Consider the following 19,820-nt stretch of genomic DNA (forward strand, 5'->3'; position numbering starts at 1 on the left):
ATTCCTGAAAAAATTTTCTAAATACAATAGGTAATTAGTTATATGGATCCGAAAAAATGGCCGTTTGACCAAAATGTCAAAATTCTAGACCCTCCAACTCGGAGTGTGTTTGACCGATCCCATTGAAATTTTGTGTCATAACTACTATTTTTTAGGACTAACCTTGGTGCAAATTTCATCCCGATCGGAAGACATAGATTTCAAAAGTTGGGTCACTTGAGGTGAAATGCCCCATATATATATGTATATATGTACATTTAACGTTAAAATTACATCTAACGTGAAAGTAAGTTCTGCAATGAAATAAAAATCAAATATTTAAAATTTTATTGTTTTAATTTCAGGAAATAACTAGATACGATTGAAGAATAAAATAATTTTAGTATCCCAAAAAACGTATTTTAATGAGTCCGATACTGAGCAGTATCGATACTTTTTCCCTGATACTTTTAGATTTTCGATACCATGAGCTCGATGCCAGAATGAGTACTCCGTATCGATACCAAAGTCTGAAATTTCGAACCCTACGCACGGGTTGAAGCATTTACAAATTTGCAGATATAAGAATAATATAAGATATAATTTGCAGAAAACAATAGGGGTATTCTCTGAGTCTTGCAAAGCCCTTGCATGGTGCACAGATTGCACGGATTGCACGGTAAAACCCGGTTTTCGTATGGGACAGCTTTGCAAACCGTGCAATCCGTGCACCGTGCAAGGGCTTTGCAAGACTCAGAGAATACCCCTAATAACTCTTTCCAACAGCTTTGGGAAATTGAAACAAAAAACAAATTTTACTCTCTACAAACTTCTCATATCATATGCGCCCTTTTATATAGCACCGGAATCTGTACAATGTCAAAAAGGGACAATAATGCTTTGGAGGCTTTCAAGAGAACTATTATATTCAAGATCTCTGGCCCTGTTTATTATAACTGGTTAATGCAACTTCTTGTGCCAATATTTTCTGTTCGCATGCACATATGTATGAATGTATGAACTTATGTATGTATGGTGTACTAGACAACACTGGCCCAAAGAGGCCAATTTGGAGAACACCAGCCGTTTTGGAAAATATCTTTAAAAAAATTAGACTTTTGGCAATTAAACGAGGTACATACAAGTGCAGAGTTGGGCTTTAGATATAAAGTTTTTACCTAACCGCTGAGCGAATGGGCAGGGCAGGGGCCGCCTTAGCTGCGTCATTCGTGCGGGTTATTTAGTCACGATGTCGCAGTGAACGGGTGAACAACTTTCGTTCTCAAACGAAGGGTATTTAAAAGGCCAATTATTCTTGTGCAACTGCTAGCCGTAGAGTTTGTTCACATTACAATATTCGACGTTTACGTGATGCCCCAGTAAAGATTTCATAGGTGCGAAGCTTTCGGACAAAAAGTTCGGCGGCAAGCAGCCCGCGGCCGGGGCCCAGCCTGACTTCAAGAACAAATGAAAATACTGAACTCGTCGCTACAAGTTCGCACGATAACGATAAAACGCTCGAAACTATAAGAATACATTGATTACATGTCATTTAAGTATTATGCATACTCATATTCTTTAAATTCCGAAATTATCATTTTTTAATCGCTTGCCCTGTTTGGAAATGTAAGGAATCTGAGTCCGTATAACACTTTAATGGCGTATAGTCAATATATTCTTACAGTTTCGAACGTTTTGATTGATCCTAGAAAATTATATTGACCTTAAAAGAGAATAAGAGAATTTTCTTAAGTTTAATTCCTATGGGGAAAAAACACTCGATGCGCGACCTCTTAGAAGTCAGATTGCGGTAGCATTGCGGGATTTTTATGTTGTTTGGCGCTGTCTTTTGAACATGCTCGCATCGTAAAAGATATGGAAACTTGAATATGAAACTCCTGAATTTCTGTAATCTTCTTGGACCAGCCGCTTGGATCTTATTTTGATATCCTGAAACTGAACACTCTTGACATTACCTATGTATTAATAATTGCTTCACCTAGTCTCCTTACAAACTCATTACAAACTCAGTTTCCGCTTAAAGGAAATACTTTAGTTCAATTATAATAAGTCAGAGCTGTAAAACTGTGAAATCATTTGAAATTAAAAATCATCAATTTTATATTATTATGTTTTCATTGAATTCTCCCTTATTGAATAATGCGGCTTAAAGTTTTCCAATTCTACATTCACTCAAAGTAGATACGATTGCACACATTTCCATATTCAAAGAAAGATTGAAAAAATTGAATGACGAACGATTCACTTTTAACACTGAATAAGCACTCAGATGAATGCAGCTTTTGCTATGTGTGCACACATCCACTCAGTACCAATCAATTGATATAAATATTTTGAACACACAAAACCCTCTGAAAAATACGCCAGGTTGCATTTTTTTAAAAAGACTTCAAAATTTCAACACGAAAAATAGTTAATAGAGCGTTATCATCAGTTTTTTTCACTTAAATTTGTACAAGGATTTATAAGAATAAAAAATATTAATTGGAGAAATATTTTTTAGTGAACGTGTCGTTAGAATGTCATTATGAAAAATATAAATTATTAATGATTTTAACATCTCTGTTTAGAAAATTGTCAGCTTTCCAAATAAGTGTTACCAATACACCATTAATAATGCATAATGCATAAATTAGTACATACATATATAAGTTAATATAAACTAACAAATTTAAGAGCTTCTGGTTCTAAATTTAGACATACATATACATTTCATTATTTAATTATAAAAATTTTTGATACAAATTTCTTCGTACTTTTTTTCGTCGCTATTGGGTCAAGCAGTTAATAAAGATTCGAAAATCGAATTTGTTGGTTTGTGGAGGTTTTTTCATTTACAATAAGCCACAAATTATCAACATTTCCAACAAAAAAAATATTTAACAAAATTCGTTGGTCCCTATTTTCATTAACATCCTTTTCCGAAAGTGCAATATTTAAGAATTTATACCCATTTCATTGAGCACGCTTTTTAACCCAAGTTTTGGTTTGTTTGTTAACATCAAAACTACATATCGACACCTAAGTGGAAGATCGACCTATCTCGGCAGCCAGTTCGAAAACTCCCTATCTCAAAAAACTGTTCTAGAACACCCTATTTCAGAATTTTGTTGAAGAACGCCCTATCTCAGAATGCGGTTCAAAAACGCCCTACCTCGGCAAATTTTCAATATATTTTCATTTGAGATAGGGCGTTCTTCAACCAAATTCTGAAGTAGGACTTTCATAAAAAGTTTTCTGAGTTAGGGCGTTTTTGAATTGGCTGCCGAGATAGGTTGATCTTCCAATCAGGTGTCGGTATATTAATAAAAAATGATTAAACATTGTCTGCTGTAACCTATTTTAGAAATAATTTATTTATTAGGTGTTGCAATTTGAAAAAATCAGTTCCTTCCAATTTTTGGAATCAAACGGGACCCCACACAAGCAAAAATCGTTTTCTACAATCTTTATTAACCTGAAGGCCTAGACAACAAACAACCGCTATGCGAACAAAGTTATAATACCCATGTGCACAAATGCGCTCGGGTGTAATTATTTCTTAAAACATTATTCTAAATGTATGTTTTGAGCAAATTGATTTCAAAAGTTAGAAATATGTCCCATTTTTCAAAAATGTATAATAATAAACATGTGACTTTTTTAGCAATTTGTTTTCTGTAATTAAGGAAATATTGAATTTTTTGAATTTTTCGAAATTACCGTTTTATGGGAGGGACCAGGTTATGGTTTAATTTTTGTATTTTCAATACGCTTCTGCCCTGCATAAAGGGAAACCCGCGTACCGAATTTTCTTCCGATATCTCAACTTTTCCTAGAGTTATCGTGTACACAAACAAACGGACAGACAGACAGACGGAGATGGACTAATCAACTTCTCTTTTTATTCTGGGCATTTACGGTATATACATACATATGTACATAAATGTAGTATATATCTATCTCGATTTTGGTTGTTCCAAATATCCGTTACGTGAGAAAAGTTATAGTACCCTACTGCAGAAGTGCGTAGTAAATATGTTTAAATAGTACACCTTTTAATTAATAATTAATAAAAAAAATTTTACAATGTAACTCCTCAAACCCTCTTTAAAGAAAACAAGAACCCTATAAAATTTCGTTTTGAAAGTTTTCAAATTTGATAACTGAAGAAAAAAATTAATAGAAAAAAAATCATACAAATTAAATTTATATATACATATATTCTGCGAAAAAATGTCTACAATCAATTTTTAACCCCTTTTCGCAATTGGTGTACTCTTGTAACCGGTAAATTTTGTTACCATCTCATAAGCTGGTAACAAAATATTGCCCCGCCCCGTGAAATATGCAATGCCAGAATTTCCACAATTCTTCATGGATGAATTGCTGAATATATAGCATTACCAACGTTCCTAGAATCGCGGTGACATGAACAGGTAACATTTTTTGGTAATAAAATTTTCCGGTTAAAAAATCTTCGGTTACGTGCAGAATAGACCTTTTATAGTTCTAAAAGTCTATAATACGAAGGGGCAGATGCCGGTAATGAAATTCTTAAGTTTTTTCAAGCAAGAGTTTTAAAAACTCAATTCCATTGACACTGTTTTATATTTCTATATACAGTTCACTAGTTTCGAATGTAATATATGTAAATGTATGTATCAAGATGTGTCCTTTGTGCTCGACGGTTGCGATGTTTGTTTGAACTGATTTCGCACCAGTCATTAGCCATGGGTTAATGTCAGAAAACGTCTATACATACGCGTTGAAATACATACATACGTATACATATATGTTTTTTTTTCAATTCCAGATATGTTTAAACTTTAAAGTATAAAATATTTCAACCCTGGGAAAAAAGTATTAGTACTGAATGGTAAAAACGTGTGCATTCATTTTAAATATACAATCATTTGTGTGTGCGAATGCTTCTGTTACATTCACATTTCATACTGAATGTCAATCTACCATTCAAAAACACAACACAGTTTATTTGTTTTCAAACATTTTAAGCCACTCAGGAATGAGGCTTTTTTTATACAAACAAACAATCATAATTTTGAAAAGAATGTCGAGTGAATGCAGATCCTATTGATTCAATCATTTTACAGCTCTGTAATAAGTATAGCTCGGAAAAATAAGCCTATAAATATGCACCATAATTACTATAAGCAAGATGTATAATTAGTATCAAATAATACACCTCTTTGAGGTAAAATTTTCGAGTGACGAAAGCTGAACTAGAAACACAAAATTTATGATATCAATTTCGTGACGAAAATTATACGCATTTTTTAACTGCCTTTGAAACGTAGGGAAAATCTTTTTTATTCATACGAATCGTTGCAAAAGTTCTGTTTTTTATTTTGTGTATCAAGCAGTAGACGATATCAATTATTTTAAGGGGTAGCAAATTTAAAATCGATGAAAATACAAACAATAATCTAAATGTTTTATTTTTCTCAAATAAATTGCTAAAAATATTATCTAAATCTAAATTATGTATTCAAATCGATGTGTCCATTGAAACATATAATTTTTCGAATACGGAATAAAGCGAAAAAGAATGATCACATCCTTTGTTTTCGAAAAAGTTAAAAATAAAAAAAAATTATGAGAAATGATAAAAACTTATTGAAGTGTGGTTAAAAATTTTAATTTTATGTATTTAAATTATCTCTTTAACAAAATAATATTACATGCTTTCAGCAAGAAGAAAAATTCTGAAGTAATCAAAAATTTTCTTTTTGATTTACATAAATTGAAAAAGAACTTAATTCAATAATTCAAAAATAACAAAGTACAAAAATGAACAAAGTACAATAGTAAATAGTATTAACCCTACACTTATCAACTTGGTACCAACTTTGGATACAATTAACAACTGTATTCGTCTGATTGCCTCGTAGTTAAATTTTTGTTAAGATTTCTACCGGGTGTGGGGCGCACGTATGTGCTTTTTTTACGAAGTTTTACTTCTATCGCGTGTACGATGTTGCACTCGTGATATTAAACTAATGCTTTTTTCTGAAGTAGTTTTGCTCAGTGGCAATTTATACATATGTATGTAAGTAGTAGCGGCACATTGGGTGAACTAAATGCATTCATACATACATATTTATGTACAACTGTGGGTAACGCGTCTTCCCAGGTACGTTAAGTGCAGGTGATAAACCCATGTAGCATAGTTACATACTGTGTACATACCTGCAATTAAAATGGGGAAAAATGTTACAATTCTGGAATGTGACTAAAAAAAAACTCTAAAATACATACAAATTGTAGTTTCCAAGACATGTACGAAGTGATTAGCACAGCTGCATTCTTCAACCTGTCAACTCGCGGGAAATTCCCCGATTTCCAAGGAATTTCGGTTTAAGTGGCAATCGGGGAGTTAGAAATTTTTTTCGGGGAACTCGGTATGTTATTTTTATATCTTAAAGTAACCAAATTATACGGACATGTTAATTTTAACCATTTGACCCTTTTTGGAGCGACATTTTTTTCAATTTGAATCGCAATATCTCCACAACAAAAGTCTTCCAAGATATAAGCTGTATGCCAGATGAAAGCTAAGACTTTGGGCTAGATTTGTGGAAACTTAGAATAAAATCGACTGACCAGTTTTTGAGAAAATGCCCGAAATGTATATTTTCAGCAGCCCGATTATTAGTTTTCAGGCGGTAAAGTTATGACATATTTATATTTTATAAACACAAAAGATAGCGTTAGATAGCTTGTTTGACGACCCTTCTACTGATATCCACATCAATGACATGGACTGAGTAGTGCGGCCTCAGTGGTAGTTTAAAAAATTGCCTCTTTTCGAATTTGAGGCAGCAGCCACGCCCACAAAGGCATACGAATCAAAACATCCTGGAACAAAACCTTCCTAGTTTTTTTGGTACTTCAATTCCTGAAAGTTTGAAAAAAATTAAATGAAGGTACGTACAGACGCCACATACATACCAAGGCATCTAAATATGTTGGGTGTAGCCACATGCCCCCTTTAACCGGCAAAGGCAAAAAAACGTTTTTTGTTTCGCAACACTTTAGCCTAATTTTTAAAAATCCGGTTAATCGTTTATGAAGCTTGAATATATTTTCTGGACAAACTCTGCAAGACCTTTCCAACGATAACTCAAACATGTCGATTGGACGTCTGGATAAAAACTTCCAAATCTCGTGTATATATAAGCGATTCATTTCAGCATGCTACTGTGGCTGCTTTCGTCACTCGCGCGCACTGCCGTGCGCTGTGATACACTTTCCCTGTAGTTATGTGGCACATATTTTGACGTAGAATACGTCTTACGTCTCGATATGGATGCCATCCTCAAAGGTTGAAGTTGTAATTTTTAGAGCTTTACTAAAGCGCTTATTGCACGAGAACTAATGAAGCGATTTCAAAGGAAACAGCGGCGGTTTAAAGATAAAATTCCAAACCTACAGACAGATTCATATCTGAGAAATCAGTTGTATTGGAGCTAAATGTTAAAGTTAAGCTATTTCGATAATTTTAAAGAATAAGTAAGGTAATATTAAAAACCGTTATGCGCAAAATTTTGGTAAAATAACTTCAAAACTGAGGGAGTCATTTATAAAATAGTTAAAATTTAAACAAATTGTCAAGCACCGTTATCTCGAAAACCGGTGCCAATCTGGTAAAACGGGGGATGCCATTGAATTTAGAACGTCTCAATTAAGTGAGTTCAACTTTCAAACTCTGCTCAAAATTTACAACTTGCACAGCGTACTTTGAACCCACCTTATCCTTTGTTTTCTATTTCAGCAATGTAAATGTTTATTCCTCGTCGAGCTTTTGAAGAACTTGATGAAAATCAATTACACTTATATTTATCGATTTATTAAGAGATTACGAATAGAATCATATATAAAACATGGGCGTGCACACAAACTAAAAGATAAACTTTTTAATTTGAAAGTGTACCTCTTTTTTAGATTTGTCCATATTTAGTTTCTCATTAAATTTCATTTACGCAATTTAAAATTTGACATATTCTTCTATTTGTTGATGAAAATTGCTATCGTATGGTTTTTTCACTGAAGGAACAGCTGATTGTAAGTGCTACACTAACTTGCACCAGATATGAAGCTAGCGTAGTTTAGTGCAGTAAAGTGTCAGTTCAGATCAATTTAGTGCACAAAAAGGTACATCGAATGCATTTTCCTGCACTAGAGTTCTCTAGTGTGTTCATCGAACAGTCCTGGTACGTATGTATGTATTTCTAAATGTGAAGTACAAATAGCACCTACCACAATTGGTTTTCCAGAAGACCTCAAAAAACAGAGTGTAGGGTCCATAGTTTTATTGCACTTTGTTAAGTTTTAACTTTGTAATTATGAAATTTTAGAATTATGTGATCTTTGCTGTTTGTAATGAAGTAGTTAGTGGTTTAGATTTTGTTTTCACATATATTGATGACCTATTAGTCGCAAGTGTACATGAATACCAGCATTTTTAAGACCTATTAAACAGGCGCAGAAGTTTATAGGCATGGTTAACTACTACCATCGATACATACAAAAATTAGATGGGTTTACTGCAGTTATCTACGATTTAATCAATCGAACGAATAAGAAACGTTACAAGACCTTAATTTGGGATGGCACAACAAATAAAGCCTTTGAATGCATTAAAGAAAAGTTTGCGTCTACGATATTGTTAAATCATTTTAACAAATATGCCAAACTCTCTTTAAATGTGGATGGATCTAATACGGAAATTGGTGTGGTCATACATCAAACGTTTGATGTAGTAGCTTTCTTTTCTAAGAAACTTTCTCCATCCGAAATTAAGTACAGTGCATTTGACAGGGAGTTGCTAGCTATTTTTTTGGAACATTAAACATTTTCGCGACAATTTACAGTTTTACAGATCACAAGCCTTTCATATTTGCTTTGAGTTCAAAAACCGAACGTAGTCCAAAACAAACTAGATATATGGAATTCATTGCACAATTTACTAACGACATTCGGTATATTAAAGGACAAGAAAATCTTGTAGCTGACACAGTATCGCGAGCTATCGAAGTTGATGCAATTAAGAATACAGAACTAAATTTCAAAATTTTACAAAATGACCAAGAACAGTACGAGGAACTAAACAAATTAAAATCTGGAGACACATCACATATCCTTAAACTAATTCAAATTCCACTTTTAAATTTTAATATTTTGCGTGAAATTACAGGTGAGAATCCAACACCGTTTGTACCAAACAGTTTACGCCAAACAGTTTTTAATATGTTACTTGACATTACACATACTGGTACAAGAGCTCCACGTTGTCTTATTATAAAAAAGTACTATTGGCCAAAAATACGCAAAGAAATTAATATTTGTCCAAAGAATGTATAAATTGTCAAAAATCAAAAAATAATCGACACACTAAACCTCCAGCAATTAAACTTCCGATTCTCAAAACTAGATTTGAGCATATTTATTTAGATATTGTTGGACCTCTGCCAAAATCCAAAGGACATCGTTACATTTTTGCAATAGTTGACAGGTTCACACGTTGGCCCGAGGCATACACATTAAAGGGCATTTCAGCAGCATTCGTTGCAAATAAATTTTTCAGGGAATATGTTTCACGTTTTGGGGTACCGTTAAAAATCACTCCAGATCAGGGTACTCAGTTTACGTCAATTTTCTTTTCGGAACTAACAAAATTATAACTTCTGCATTTCATCCCCAAGGGAATGGTATGGTAGAACGATTTCCCAGGCAGTTAAAAGCTACGATAATGGCTAGAAATAGAACCAACAATTGGTATGATGAGCTACCGATCATACTTCTTGGTTTACGATCGATGTATAACGAAAATATTTCAGCCACACCATCAGAGATTGCTTTTGGGCAAAATTTACGCCTACCCGGTGAACTTGTGGCTCGAACTGAAGTTTTAGGCAGTTTACAGGAACATTTTAAAAGTGTTAATGCAAATTTAAAGCATAATCAAAATTCTGTTACTATTGTATATATGTATAAGTTATACTTTTCGGGTTCCGAATAAATAATAACACTACCTACTATGTAGGTTTGATATCTATTTTGATCGTAACTTTATTTGCTCCGCATATGCGGTAGTAACGAGCTAAGAGCCTGGCAAAAGACTGAATATTAGAATTAAGACAAAGCTTACTCTACCCTACTTAATCCCAACTGTAGCAGAGACTGTAGTAGTTGATATCTTTGGTGTTGTTGTTGTTCCAGCGACTGTAGTTTTAGGTGGATCGCCAATTCGCTATTGCTAGTGCTTTCGTTGTTGTTGTGGTTGCAGCGACTGCAGTTGCAGGTGGATCGCTACTCCGTTACTGCCGTTGTTTTCATTTTTGTCACGCGCATATTTGCAGACATAGCGTCAGCATTTCACATGAGAACGGAATGTTTCCCATGAGCGCGTTAGCAGGTGTTAACTTATACCAAAGGAGTTGGAGACTTGTAGATTTGTTTTATTAATAAAGATCATTGCAACAACCATACGAAGGACCTTATAAGTTTGTGGAAAAAAACAAAAAAATATTTTAAACTTGAAGTAGATAATGAAGTTAAAACAATTACGATAGACAAACTAAAACCAGCAATCATTGGAACAGAACTAACACCTGAAACAAACACTAATTTAATGAATAACACAACATCAAACAAGAAACGAGTTGCTTTTAATTTAATAGCATTAATTCTGTAGAATGGGGAGTATTGTAGGGTCCATAGTTTTATTGCACTTTGTTCATTTTTAACTTTGTAATTATGACATTTTAGAAATTACTGATTTCTGCTGTTTGTAAATCAAAAATAAAATTGTCTCTCTTCATATATTTTTCTTAAGCTGTAAACAACATAATTTCATTTAGAATTTTAGATTAGACCTTTCTTAAATAAATTTATATGTATATTGTTAACTATACAGAGTTTTTAATTTTTTGTTCTGGATACAAAATTTCATGATTAAATCTGCTCAATCCTAAAACTAACTGTTGCGCGGTTTGACGTTTATAAAACAGTACAAACAGTGTTCGGACAACTGAAACTGGATTCAGGAGTAAAAATCGGAGCAAAAATAAATTGTCCGTATTAGATTTTCGCTTTCGAGAGAATAAATAAATTGAAAATTTTACATGAACAACACAGAGAGTGCACTATAGGTATGAGAAAAGACCAATAGAATACAAGACTTCGCGGATTGAAGTGAAATTAGAGAGAGTAACCTGAATATAATGTCATCGCAGATTTGCCGGTGGAGAGAGCTGAGAGAGATCTGTCAGTATGTATATGTTTTGTATATGGCTATATATGTGTATGTTACACAGGCAATAAACAGAATGTTCAAGAGAGAGTTAGCGGTATCACAATCAGCACCACCTTCTGTATTCGCTTCACCATGGGTAAAATAGCAGAATGATAGAATACAAGATTGCGCCCACCAGAGAGGACTTTTGAGAATAACTTTTGTGTGACGTCACACTGGTGCAATTGCGAGAGAGAAACGCCAAAACGCGAGCAAGAATGGAAGAAGAAGACAAAGTTTTGCAAGGTAAACGTAAACAAGTTGCACAAGTGTGACGTCATACAAACAACGATTCTGTCAAATTCACTCAGAGCGGAATAGCAGTACCGAGATGGGCGCTACCCATGATACAATAATTTTTAGAAGGTAGGTTCACTTCAACATTTTTGACATAAACCGTGTCTGTGACAAACACGTAATGTGGCGACTGCTGTTATATAGAACTTGGGGATTTTCGCTTGTTACTTTAGATGTTTTTTAACAGAACATGTAAAGATTTATATACAGTATATTTTGCTTTGCTGCCTTTATGCTTAAGTGCACATTTAAGATACCTACCCCAAAATGTGCATCAGAGGCATTATTTTAAACATTTATAAGGAATCTGCTCCGATAGATGCATTCAACATACCTGCACATTGGCGATACCTGCCTTAAAAATTGTGCAACTAGTATCAATTATCAAAGAAAGTACTACGTTTACCTGCACTGACCCTACAATTACCTAATTTTACAATCTTTTATTTATTTTGCTCATCTCGTGGAACAACGAAAATGGCTATCAATTTATGTAGTTATATAGATAATTAGATACTATTCGGTAAAAATTTCGCTTGCAGTAATTTCTACGTGGTAAGTGCTTCTCCATTATTTGGTTTCATAGGGATTTGTATACCTTCCTCATTGAAGTAGTAAAGAAAATTCGCTTAAGTGCCTTTTTCGGTTAAGTGCACAAGTTTTTCGTGCAAAGAAGGATGTGCAGCTAAGCAAAATATACTGTATTTCATAACTGATCACTTCATTTTTAATATACATATGTATACGTATTTAACCCTTCGATGGTCACGTGGTATATAGTTACTCCAATAGTCACCTGGTCTACGATCGTACCCATTTTTGTTTTGAAATAGGACAAATAATTATGAGAATATAAATGATAATATAGCACAAACAAATTTATGGAACGTTTCTAAATCGCTTGGAATAGATTTTGAGACAAAATATTTTTAATTTAAAAAAAGGAACCAAAAGAGACAAACTGCACCCAGTTTTTAGTGTTTTTGAGAACAGGCATACAATTAATTAAATAAATATATTTATATATTGAAAACAATGAACAAACTATTTTTCATCATAACAAAGCATTAAAACATTTCACCTAAAAAACCAAAAGCAAAATTCCATTCAAAAATAAATTAATTAGAGGCCATTGAACTTAGGAAAATTTTACTCACTTACGCAAAATGTGCAGGCATTCCTCATGCGCGTTTTTCTAGTAAGTCTTCCACAACTAACACATGCCCTTCTGGAATATTTATTCTTACTTCGAGGGCAGATATGAAAACGGCCGACATAATTTGCTGTGGGTGGAGAAAACATAGCAGCGCTCTTTTCCAATCGGCAGTTCGTCCAACCGTCTCAAAAACACTGCAAAATTCTTGGGCGTCTCCACTTATCTTTTTTTTAGTTCTGACATATTTTTGCCTTAACAGTATTGTTTTAAATTCATGAGTATGAAAACTTAGTAAATATTACTTAATTTTACCTATCAAAATAATGAATTTAAAATATAAATAATGTTGAAACAAAAACTAAAACGCCATTGGTCACGAGGTCTACATATGTAGACCAGTTATGTTTCAGCCGTGATACAATTTCTAATCTCTCCCCCTCAGCGCACCTAAACTACTGATTATGTGAGCAGACGTATGTATTAGCAACAGCTACTGAAAAGCGCAACTATCGTAAGAAAGAATATTAAAAGATAGTACTATTTTCAAAGAAGTGGTCGACGATCGTAGACCACGTGACCATTGTAGGGTTAATACATATATTCTTGCCACTGCTAATCACAGGAATAAAAATCATAAAAACGAAAATGTGACGGAAATATTTATTGTTTAAATGTTTTAGATCCATTACACACCACGGACTACGGCCGCCGATTAGATTGGGCTCGGTAGTCGTTCCATTCCACCACAACTAATTAGTCGGAGCGATTTAGATGGTGTAGTGTGCGCACCCCCATACATCTTTATGTACATATTTCAAGCGACCCCTAATATTTAACTAGGCGGTCGATAAATTCTGTGGTGTGCGGGGGCTCTTATAGCTCCATCCGTACATCTATTCCATGTGTTACAATATCCATGAAAGCAGCAGCTGGTTTTTTCTTAATTTTCATGAAGAAAATTATTTAAAAATATTAGAAAATTCCTCTACTTATATGTTTGGCTTTCCTTTGTTTTATTTTTCCAGCGTCAAAAGCTAGATTTTTTTTTGAAAAAGTTGGTACAACAAAAAATACGAAACACGTTTTCTGTAAGATAGCTAAGTTCGCGGATAAGAAGAAGTGAAACTAGAAATTTAAACTGACATTACTTGACGACATTCTTTCCGAGGATTTAAAGCAGCACGTTGAAATGGAGGATGCGTGAAAATGGTAACCGATGCAAGTAATAACGTGATTGGGCACGAGGCTAGAGAGAGCTTCATTTTAAACAAGCTCAAATCAAGGCTTCAACTGCCTTCATTTAAAAAAATTTGACTTCAAAGTCAGTGCACGAAGAAATTTAAGATATTCGTAGTTTTTAAGGGTTTTTTTAAGCGGATTTTCAATCCTTGGGCGGAACTACAATATATCAACCAAATTGAAATTGATTTTTTGCATTTTACTTAGAATGTCAAATGTAAATTTTCTGCAACTATGGCGCTTCACATTTCAAAAAAAATTTTATTTATGGGGTAGCCTAATGTTCATGCTAGTATCTAATTGTACACGTGAGAGGCCGAGCCACATTTCAAGCGTTTTACCAATAAATATATGGTTTATTGCACAAAAGTATCGACCATGCTCATCACTAAGTAATTTAAGGTCACTTTAATGTCTAAACAAAATGGCATAATAGAGATGACAAAAAGCATTTTAACGCCAAAACAACCAGTCATGTATTATGTGTGCATACATATGTATGCACTTACATAGATATACATATACGTATGTATGTATGTGCGGAGCCAGTTGCAAGTATTTTGTGCAAGTCTTTCTGTAATGTAAGTACTTACATATGTGTATATGTATGAATATATCTAGGTTTGTATATACATATGTACATATGTATATTTTCATGTATATAAATACTCGTACATATATACATATGTACACACAAATGTATCTTACCGTTAATGCACTAAATTTTGTATGTGAGTAAAGAAGTAAAAAACAAACGAAACTCTCTAAATACGCACCCGCGTTTTAACAAACGTATTTACGTGCTTATATACACACATATGTACACACATACAAACATATTAAACAAATAAATGTTTGCATTTAAAGACCACTCCCCAAAAATGCAAACCCACAAAACAACCAATCCAGATCAGTTCAAAAGCGCTTCAGTGTGCTCTCGCATTAGAAATCAGCTCCATTACACTCTCTCGCTCTCTTGCACCCCTTCTCTATTTCAATTCCATTTAAATTCTCAAAATTTCCTCCACGTTTACAATATTTGTATCCGCACACAGCCATATCCTTTGCATAGAATTTCAAGTAAAAAAGCGTAAGCATTTTTGCTCGGCGCGGTAATCAGGCACAGAAGGGCCAACCCAGCTCAGCCCACACTAAGCAGACGCACACATACGCTTTGGAGCATGCATATGTTTCGTAGGTAAAACGACTATTCGACCCAACTGAATTGCTGGAGCCCAGCAACAACTTCAGAAACTGCAGCACTTACCCCGAGCAACCAGCCATGCAGGCGATGTAAAAGTGTTGAGCGCACAATCCGCTCACATTGCACCGAAAGTCAAATGTCTACGACCAGTATCAAACCGAAGTTACTTTCAGATTGTCAACCACCCTGACGCCCACCAACCCCATCGCCCCCTTACAACTGCATACATACACACATGCACCCCTTGTGTGCTGGTGGTTGCTCAAAACTAATTCAGCAAAGCACTCTCTCTCCATTTTCCACTGGAAGCAACAACTTTGAGCTTGAATTTGAGGGTAGGGCCTGCGTTACCACGATTATGTCAGCAACTTCATACAAATCTGACAAAAACAATAAAACCAGTAAGAAAACAATACCACCAACGTAAAGTTATCAACTTTGTTATTGTTTTTGTTTTTTGTCCTTTTGCTTTACTGTTATTTGTTTGTTGTATTTTCCTAGCAGTGGCTGACTGTTTACCGTTTTTACCCCTGAATTATCCAGTGCACTTGCAGAGAGCACACCTAACCTAACCGTCCATCCGTAAAGATGGGCTTGCAGTGCATCAATTCGGTCAGCGACAGTTCGGTACGAGACGCACCTTTCAACTACGAGAAATAGTTTCTGCTGGTGGCGTTTTTTGTACGTGCTTTGGCACTCGCGAACTCGGTCGGCTGCAGAGAGTCGACTACTTTTTCTTGCGTGATATAGATCGACGGTGTTTGTTTTTTCTTTGTGATTTTCTGCAAAGAAATCTATATTCAAAATTTTGCATAAAATACCCGCTTTGAAAGTTCAAATTCGCGGGCGGTTGTAGCCACCGACAATATGCATTTAATTGCGATTATGGATATGGATTATGTGTAAACGTTTTCAACGCCGCACGGTCAGTTTTTAGTGCTGTGCTACGCTGATTCGAAATTTACAGAATGGAACTTTTAAAACTTATGATGTTTAAAAGTGACTTTCTGTGTTCCGGTGGTGGAAAATGTGATGATCGTGTACCGCCAATCAATTTAAGTCAATTGCCAGAATTTTTATTGTGTAAGTGAAACTGATTATGTACATATGTATTACATAATATGTATACGCATTTACTTTAATGGCCGTGTGTGTGTAATTACTGTGGATACGAAAAATGCAAACAAAGTTTTTAAAGTGAATTATTGACACCCATGTATGTAGGTCTACAAACGATCACTCCGACGGCATGGATTAACAAAATTTTGAAATTAATGTAAAATATATATGTATAAGTATGTATGTATATGTACATCTATGCATGTATATATATTTAAAGTTCGCAGAAATATAATAATAATAATAATAATAGATTGGCGCTTACACATATGTTAGTGTTTGGCCGAGCTTCTCCTCCGACTTGTGGCGTGCGCCTACCTACCTACAGTTTTACGCCGACTCCGGACGGCGATTGTATTTTTATGAGAAGCTGTTTTTCATGGCAGAAATACACTCGGAGGTTTGCCATTGCCCGCCGAGGGACGACCGCTGTTAAGAAAAAACCTTTTTCCTATATTCTTTGCGATGTTGCTTTGACCAAGGCTTGAACCCAGGTGCTGCGGAGTGGAAGCGCGCACTGCTTACCACTACGCCACAGCGGCCGACATTGAAATATACTTGCCCAAAAAGTAGTTAATCATACCTACATATGTACATAATATTTTTTTATGTATGCATCAGTATCGGTTCTCCTTTCATAAGTGAATCAAAAAATTTGGTATATCTACTTTATGACTACCAACACAATTAAGGGATTGGGCATGGTGACATAACGACTCCTATTGTCATAAGTGAAAAAATTTACAGAACATTGGCAATAAACACAAGTCATTTTTGAACTTTATGTATAAGGACTGCGTCGAATAAAATAGTCCGTCATACTTTTCCTAGCCTTGTCGCATCTTCCTGTAAAGGAATTAGCGATAAAATGTCACTAAAATCCCAAGAGCAAAAAAGTAAAAAAAGAACCAAAGAACTCCTTGTTTATAAAATCTTCAGCACTTGTGGCAAAAGAAAAAGCTTAGGCTGCGCTTTCGGTAAGAGCGATTTTTATTCACACATTTCGTATGTTGTGGTCCCGGTAAACCACTTCAACAAATATACGCAGATACCTTGGCGGTGTACTCGCGCGAATAAAAATCGCTCTTACCGAAGCCGCAGCCTTGTTCGTGACAACGGCGACAATCAACAAGATCTTTATATGAAAGAATGCGACACCTCGCTTCATGCCACTGCGGCACAACGTAACTTTTGTGCCAAAATAATCCAATCCACCAAACTGTTCCAAACTAAGGACGAATGAAAAATACTGGGTTCTCGTTAAAAATTGCTGGATTTGCACATCGATGATGCGGCTTCGATTCCTGCTGAACTCTGGAAAAATAAGTCTGATGTTGAGATGTGGTGATCTCCGAAATAGCAGTTATAACTTTTACCGCTTATGCTTTGTTGTTTTTTCCACTTTTTCCTAAAAAATAAAATCGTGGTACAAATCTTAATAATTTTTTTTTTGTTTCGGAAGAAAACTTCACACCAGTCTTCGTGAACTTCTCCCAAGTCTGCTAAAAACTCTTCTAAATGAGTCCGTAAGCACAAAAAGCTCAGGGTCGTAATCTATACCTTTGGCTGAAAGTATATGTCTCAAAAGTTTGAGCTTTTGTGCCTTCAATTCCCTTCATTCAATTTAACATTGTTTCCATTAAAAATAGATAATGCATAAATTTGCATCATGCTACTCGCCGATTCGTCCAAAAAAAAACTATTACCCGCATGCTGTAATCCAAAAGTTCGTAGTTACGAATTCGTAGCTCCGTTCCGAAAATTCGAAAATTGGTATGCTGTAACCCGATCGTAACTATCAACGGCATTGCCAACTAAAATAGTGAAATTGGAAGCTCTTAATCAGCTGCTTTGACAGAAACAAATCAAAATAAATAAAATCCCAAGGGAATTGTGAAATAAAAAAAATAGTTTAATCATTATTTGAAAAGACTTTTCCTTAATTAATTAGAATACAAAGGATTCAGTGACCGGTGCACTTTTGTCCCAGGAGGAAGAACAGCTAACAGTTGCTAATATACAAAGGAGATTGTTCTGATCCATTTAGATTAAATGATAAAATGTAAGCTCCCTCCTTTTAAGGGCCTCCATTTCACTAGATATTGTGCCGCTTTAATTCTCGAAACGCTTTCCCAAAATTCTACCACATCCTCTTTAGCTCCTTTTACAAAGCCTCGTCCATTGTCCGGCCTTTCGCTCACACATTCCACCAGTTTTTCGTATTGCGAGCGATGTGTTGTGATCTCCGATCTGATAATTTTGTAAATATTTTTTTTTTCTATTCACACTTCAACTTACATACATATTTTTGCCTTTACACACTTTTTTATTGATATTTTAAAACCATTTGTTTCGCTTCGACACGAGTTGCTATTCGTACAAAATTTCCGACAAATAAATAAAAATGACAGCTACGTCGGATTCAGGCATACCAACATTACGAATTTCGAAGATGGCCTACGAATTACGAAATTACGATACGACAACGCGGATTCCAGCATACCAATTTTACGATTCGTAGCAAAATCGAGTCAACGACGGATTACAGCATAGGGGTATATATCCTCCAAACAATTAAGTGAATTCCGGCATCTCGACAACATGTTTTCCATCGTGCGTTGAAAAATTTCTGGAGCAACTCCAACTCCAAACAAAAGTCGTTTATACCTAAACAATTCCTTAGACCAGTGCTTCCTAAAGTAGGTTCCGCGAAACCCAAAGGTTCCGTAGAAAAGTCGCCGGAGTTCCGTGAAATTATTAATTTTGGACTGTTATTTAAATAATTCAATCAGGGCTGGTTCGTTTACTATCGCTTAAAGTTCGGTATGAATAAGCACGGCGGTCGGCAGTCGGTTTGAGTTCCACACGCAAGGAAAAGTTCTATAAACAGCATGACCGAGACGCGATTATCTATTTTCGAGTATATGTACTCGTGGCTGGTATTATTGCCCTACTGAGTGCCATACCTGCAGAAGAGCGTTGCACTTGTAAGCTTGTTTTTTTCTAACTTGTATGTTTTGTTGGTCGCTGTAGCCTGTTACAAGAGCGTTAAGCCACTCCGAATGACCTGCGTTCGGCCCTGGTCAAAGCAATATAGAAACAAGTAAGAAAGTCTAAGTTCGGGCGGAGCCGAACATTAAATACCCGGCGCAAGTATTAAATATATGTTTTCCCCCTTTCCGAAAGCTACCGCTACATGATAAGCCGGCGTGTATAAATTTTAAGTAAACTAGCGTCCTTAAATTTCAAAATATTGAAATTTCAAGCATTTCTGAAATTTACCGTTATATGAAAAGCGGCCGTAATTTTAGTCCGATTTCAACAATTTTCAATGGTTTACTTTTATGTGGCAAGCACAATAACCATACCGAGTTTGGTACAAATTGCTAGAACGGTTAGCGAGATACATATACGTGATCATAAGTGGGCGGTGCCACGCCCATTTTCCAAAATTTTATCATAAACGTATTTCCTGGCAAAGAATTGTTGCAACCATCATTTTGAATAAA

General features: G+C 35.1%; 1 protein-coding gene across 3 annotated transcripts in view; it reads left to right on the forward strand.

The window, feature by feature from the left end:
• Nucleotides 1-19,820, forward strand: part of Lim3 (Lim3 homeobox protein) — a 204,060-nt gene that overhangs the window by 151,165 nt on the left and 33,075 nt on the right. For 2 of the 3 annotated variants that reach the window (XM_017631998.1, XM_017632063.1), the window contains exon 1: nt 15,775-16,275. The exons of the other annotated variant lie outside the window; for it this stretch is intronic. In XM_017631998.1, the coding sequence (XP_017487487.1) occupies nt 16,161-16,275 (115 nt within the window). In that variant the 5' untranslated portion in view covers nt 15,775-16,160. Of the gene's footprint in view, nt 1-15,774; nt 16,276-19,820 lie in introns of those variants that run through there. 3 annotated transcript variants of the gene reach the window in all.

Source organism: Rhagoletis zephyria, unplaced genomic scaffold (genome assembly GCF_001687245.7).
Source record: "Rhagoletis zephyria isolate East Lansing unplaced genomic scaffold, Rhagoletis_zephyria_1.1 Rzeph_scaffold_00005, whole genome shotgun sequence".
NCBI lineage: Eukaryota > Metazoa > Arthropoda > Insecta > Diptera > Tephritidae > Rhagoletis > Rhagoletis zephyria.